Genomic DNA, 5,257 nt, shown 5'->3' on the forward strand with positions numbered 1-5,257 from the left:
CTGAAATAGTGCTGGTTTTTTCGAGTTTCCCCAAATGCCCCCCCTATTTTTTTGTTATTCTTGCAAACACCTTGATCAAGTCCATGGAAGGGAGAAGCAAAAGCATTTAATCAAGAAGAAAGGGATTCAAAATAATTATGCGTTCGATCAAATTATGTGATTTGAACAGATAATTGAGATAAAAGGGATTCACACAATTATGTGTTGGATTGATTATGTGATGCGAACACATATTGGAGATAAAAGGGATTCGAGCAAATGATGTGTTTGATTGATAAAATGTGATTTGAACACATAATTGGGACAAACGGGAGGAAATTTGACCATACGAGCTCTAAGAAAAGAGCAAAAAGCACACATAATTGTTGTGGGCATTTTGTGAAATGAAGAAAACACGGAGGGGTGTAATTAGGGATAAGTTTTTGGGCTGTTTCTGTAATTTCAAAGAAAGGCGAGGCGAATTTGGTAAGTATAGTCTATCTTGCAGAAGAAAGCAGAAATAGAGAGTCCGATGGGATTCATGATATAGAGAAAGCAGAAAATATCGATTTTCGACAGAAAGCATTCGGTCATGACATGCCTATTCTCAACCTCAATATCTGTAATCAAACCAGACTGTGCGCTCCAAGCCTCCATTCCAACACCAAGAATCCATGGAAACTTGCAAACAAAGCCAATACAGGGTAAGCTTCTTTTTGTTTTTCTAAAGCAAGAAAGGGTCTCAGAGTTTCTTCTCTTTTCTGTGATCTTATCCATTATATCCTTTTCTTATTTATTTCTTAAATCAATTTGGATTCATTTAAATCTCATCATTAGGCCAACAAATCTCGATATAGCTTTTTGTTTTCTCCCTAAAAACGTCAGAGTTCTTTCAAAGTTTTCTATCCTAGAATCATTTTGGGTACTTTTAGCATTGTTTAAATCCAATTGGGCCATTTTTATTTCATCATTAGGTCAGCAAATCCGAACAGAGATTGTGCAAAATTGCATCAAAGCTGAGAGTTTGCTTGAAGCAAAGAGAGCCCATGATGATCTTCTCAAAGAGAATTCTTTTCCAGATATTTTCTTGCAAAATACCCTTATCAACATGTATGTGAGATGTGGAAGCATAAATGATGCAATAGATGTTTTCAAAGGGATGTCTGAAAGAAATGTGTTTTCATGTACATTGATGTTGTCTGGATATGAGAAATATGGGCGTCCTGAAGAAGCAATTCGACTATTTTGGCAAATAGAGCAACAAGGTATAAATGTTGATAATGTCGCCTTTGTAACCGCCCTCAAAGCTTGCACAAAAGCACTTAACCTTGAACAAGGTAAGCTTATCCATTCCCACATAATAGTGCTCGGCATGGATATCAATACATTTGTGTACAATGCATTGGTGGATATGTACTCGAAATGTGGTAGTATGATCGATGCTGTCCATGTGTTTGATCAGATGGATGGACGGGATGCCGTATCGTTTAATGCGATTATCTCGGCATGTGTTCAATCTGGAAATGATGCAATAGCTCTCACCTTTTTCAATCGGATGATGAGTGAAGGATTAAGGCCAGATGAGGTAACCTTTCTTTGCATTCTTAAGTCATGTAATAGTGTTATGGATGTGGAGGGAGGAGTGAATACACATATCCATATAGTCGAATCAGGATATGAGCTGAATCGATACATTGGGAGTATGCTTGTGGATTTTTATGCTAAACATGGGGATATGGATATTGCTTACCGATGTTTCAACAAAATTCTTGAACGAGATGTGGTATCGTGGAATGCCATGATTGCTGGATATGCCAATCATGGGCAATCAGATGATGCTATGGTAATATATACTGGATTACAACAAGAAGGTACAGATCCTGATGAAATTACCTTTGTAAACATTCTAAATGCATTTATTGGACCAACATGGCTTGACTATGGGAGGGAGGTTCATGCTCATGCAATTGAAGTTGGAAAAGGTTTGGATGTTTCAGTCGGCAATTCCCTTATTGACATGTATGGTGAATGTGAGAGCTTAGAAGAGGCAGTCCTAGTCTTTGCAAAGCTAAGCACTAGAAACACTGTGTCGTGGAATACATTGATTGCATCCTATAATAATGCTGAGCATAGTGAAGAAGCAATCCAGTTATTTGAGATGATGAGTGACGAGCATGCAAAACCAAATGAAGTCACTTTTGTAAGTGCCCTTCATGCATGTTCACTAACTGGATCCTTGGAAGAAGGTAGACTCATGCATTCTCAACTGGTTTCTGCTGGCTTTGATTCTGAAATACGTGTGCAAAACACTCTTGTTGACTTGTACATTAGAAATGAATGCGTAGAGGATGCCCTTCAGGTGTTTGATTCGATACCAAAACGGGATGCTGTCTCTTGGAATGCAATGATGTCAGGTTACTTGCAACATGGGCATGCTGTTAGTGTATTAGAGATCTTTCAAGCAATGAAAGAGGATGGCGTAAATCCAACCGAAGTATCATTTGTTAGTGCTTTTAGTGCTTGCGCTACTATACCATCTTCAAAACATGGTTTTGAGATTCATGATGGTGCTATCAAAGCTGGATTTGAACGAGATATTTTTATTGCTAGTACTATAATTGACATGTATGTAAAATGTAATCTCATATGTGATGCAAGGATTCTTTTTGACAAAATGTCGATAAAATGTACTGCTGCATGGAACACTATCATAGCTGGATATGGTGACATTGGGGATGAAGAAGAAGCTTTGAAACTATTCTACACGATGCAGACACTAAACGAAATTCCCGATGAATTTACCTTTGTCAGTGTTCTGAATGTTTGTGCAAGCATGTCTGCCTTGGAAGAGGGGCAATCTCTATATAGTCTCTATGTCAAGTGGGGGTATAATATGAATTTATTCATTGCGAGTGCTCTTGTGGACATGCATGCAAAATGTGGGCTAGTAGAAGATGCACGGTATGTGTTTGAGAGAATCAAGGACCGGGACTTGTTCTTATGGACGGTGATGGTTTCAGGATATGCTCAACACGGATATTATCAAGAAGTATTGGAGCTTTGGGAGATGTTGTTAAAAGAAGGAATAAAACCAGATGATACTATATATGTGTCAGTGTTATCAGCATGTAGCCATGTGGGAATGGTGGACAAAGGTATTCAGTTGTTCAACTCCATGGTTCATGACCATGGGATTACTCCTACAAATGACCATTTTGCATGCTTTATTGATCTATTGGGGCGGGCAGGTTGTTTAAATGAAGCTGAGCATATTATCAAAGAGTTGCCGATTCAGCCTGATGCCACGGTTTGGAGAACGTTACTTGGTGCTTGTTGGAACCACGGTAATCTCGAACTTGCAAAAGTCGCATCAACTCAACTACTGAAGCTTGAACCACAAGATCCAGCAGCCTATGTGTTTTTGTCGAATACATATGCAAAAGGTTGTGTCACAACAACATGATTCCACAATGTTCCAATGTCACTCATTCACAATTCCCCGAACATTGTACCATGCCCTCATCGATGATGTATATTTTTCTGGTGGAAACAACCACACTATTGTTGGACTTGGTCTCGATGGGTATTCATGTGATGTGTTTGTTCTATGAGAGTGTGTTACTGTACACAAACCGGCCCAGTTTGGTAGCAGACAGTGTAAAGTTCCCTCATATAACTGGTCGTTTTTCATCGACGATCTGTACAGAAACAAAAGGCGTTGAGATGTTGTACCTATGAAGAAGAAGGCTCGTAAAAGACATTTTATTCCATCCATATACAGAATTCCATGTCTTGATGGAGCAGATTATGCATAAAGTGCACCAATTTATACAATATTGTCTTTCATGTTTCGTGCTACCTATGGCACTTTTGTGTGGGTTCTCTACATTAAAACAACGATTTCACTTTCTGATGTTGCACTTCTAGCATTTCACCTTTATATGGAACAAGGTAGGTTTTCTAGATGGATTAGCTTAAAGCCATAAAGGTATGTTTTTTCACATGTTTGTTGTACACTAAATGTTATCACCAGACACGTGACCTACCTTTAATAATTAGGATAGATATATATACTAATGTAGATACAATCATTCTCCATTGGCTAAAGCAATATATTCATCATAAACTAGCGAGTATGTGCGCCTACTTGCAAGTTCATCACGAGTTTCATGAATACAACTGAAGTTGCATGTTTATAAACTAGGCTCCACCATATTTATCAACTAGTATATATAAAATACAGCATCACTTAGACTCTCTGCCCCTGTCTATCAACATGGCAATTTTGTATAATTCCATTTTTTATGGTTTTATGAATGAAATAACATTCCTAGCCAATTGGGCATTAGTTGCTAAATTTATTTAGAGCGCGTGCACTTCCACGAAGAATTCATAGTTAAAGTATTCCAATTTTATTCTCATTTTATGCATTCTCGTTTTGTGTAAGATCACATGGATATCTTGAAGTGCAGCAAATAAGTCCTCAAGAAATCCCCCATGACAGTTACGAATCAAATGATGACCAATGAACAAAATTGAAGGATAGTGCAGTTGTGGTTGGTACAATTTTAAGAAAAGTATTAAAGTGCAAAATGAAAAGGACATATTTATAAGAAAATAAATAAATAAGAGCAAGTGAGTGATTGTGAGTGTGTAAATGCATGTGAATGAGATCATTCACATGCATAAATTCTAGATTCTATTGTAAGTTGGCTTTCAACTAATTTTTGTATTTTAGCTATCTCTCACAAATTTTTGAACATGTTTTGCTTTATCACAAATGAGTATAATGTTTTTAGTAGATGGATATGGATTGCCTTTATAGTGAAAATTATAATGATAGATTCCCAACATGAAAATGATCTTTCCTTTTGATTGATCATGGGTCTCTAAGAAAATAACATAGTCACATGTATTATGCAATCCTTTTAAGAGGGAGGTTACAAGTGTCCTTCGTTTCGTAATGATTCGAGTCACAAATGGGAGCCCCCTATTTTAGATCATTTAAATGGAACCTGTTACATCCAATCTCATGCGCGAATCATTCCAATATCCAAAAGGATATAGCGAGCGTGCACATATAGTTTTGTAAAACGCTTATATTAAAGGAGTGTAGAAATAAAAGATGCCCACCTTATGTGTTTAGATTATTATTGAAGAGCACCAAAGTTGACGTAGTCCAACGTTTATCATTTTTGTTGAGCTTGACGCCAACATGGGATGTATCGGTTGATCTTACAATGTATAATGCGTTGCGTGAACATGTAATTACTAATGT

General features: G+C 37.3%; 1 protein-coding gene across 1 annotated transcript; it reads left to right on the forward strand.

Moving 5' to 3' along the window:
• The first annotated feature begins 526 nt into the window (after positions 1–526).
• Positions 527–3,888, forward strand: LOC147859799 (pentatricopeptide repeat-containing protein At2g33680-like). The gene is made up of 2 exons (XM_087324493.1): positions 527–683; positions 954–3,888. Exons 1-2 carry the CDS (start codon positions 572–574, stop codon positions 3,440–3,442), a joined length of 2,601 nt encoding a protein of 866 aa, XP_087180619.1. The 5' UTR covers positions 527–571; the 3' UTR covers positions 3,443–3,888.
• Positions 3,889–5,257: the final 1,369 nt, after the last annotated feature.

Source organism: Azolla caroliniana, unplaced genomic scaffold, assembly GCF_043228905.1.
Source record: "Azolla caroliniana isolate FFs.n. ecotype wild unplaced genomic scaffold, voAzoCaro1.0.p SCAF_9, whole genome shotgun sequence".
Taxonomy (NCBI): Eukaryota; Viridiplantae; Streptophyta; class Polypodiopsida; order Salviniales; family Salviniaceae; genus Azolla; species Azolla caroliniana.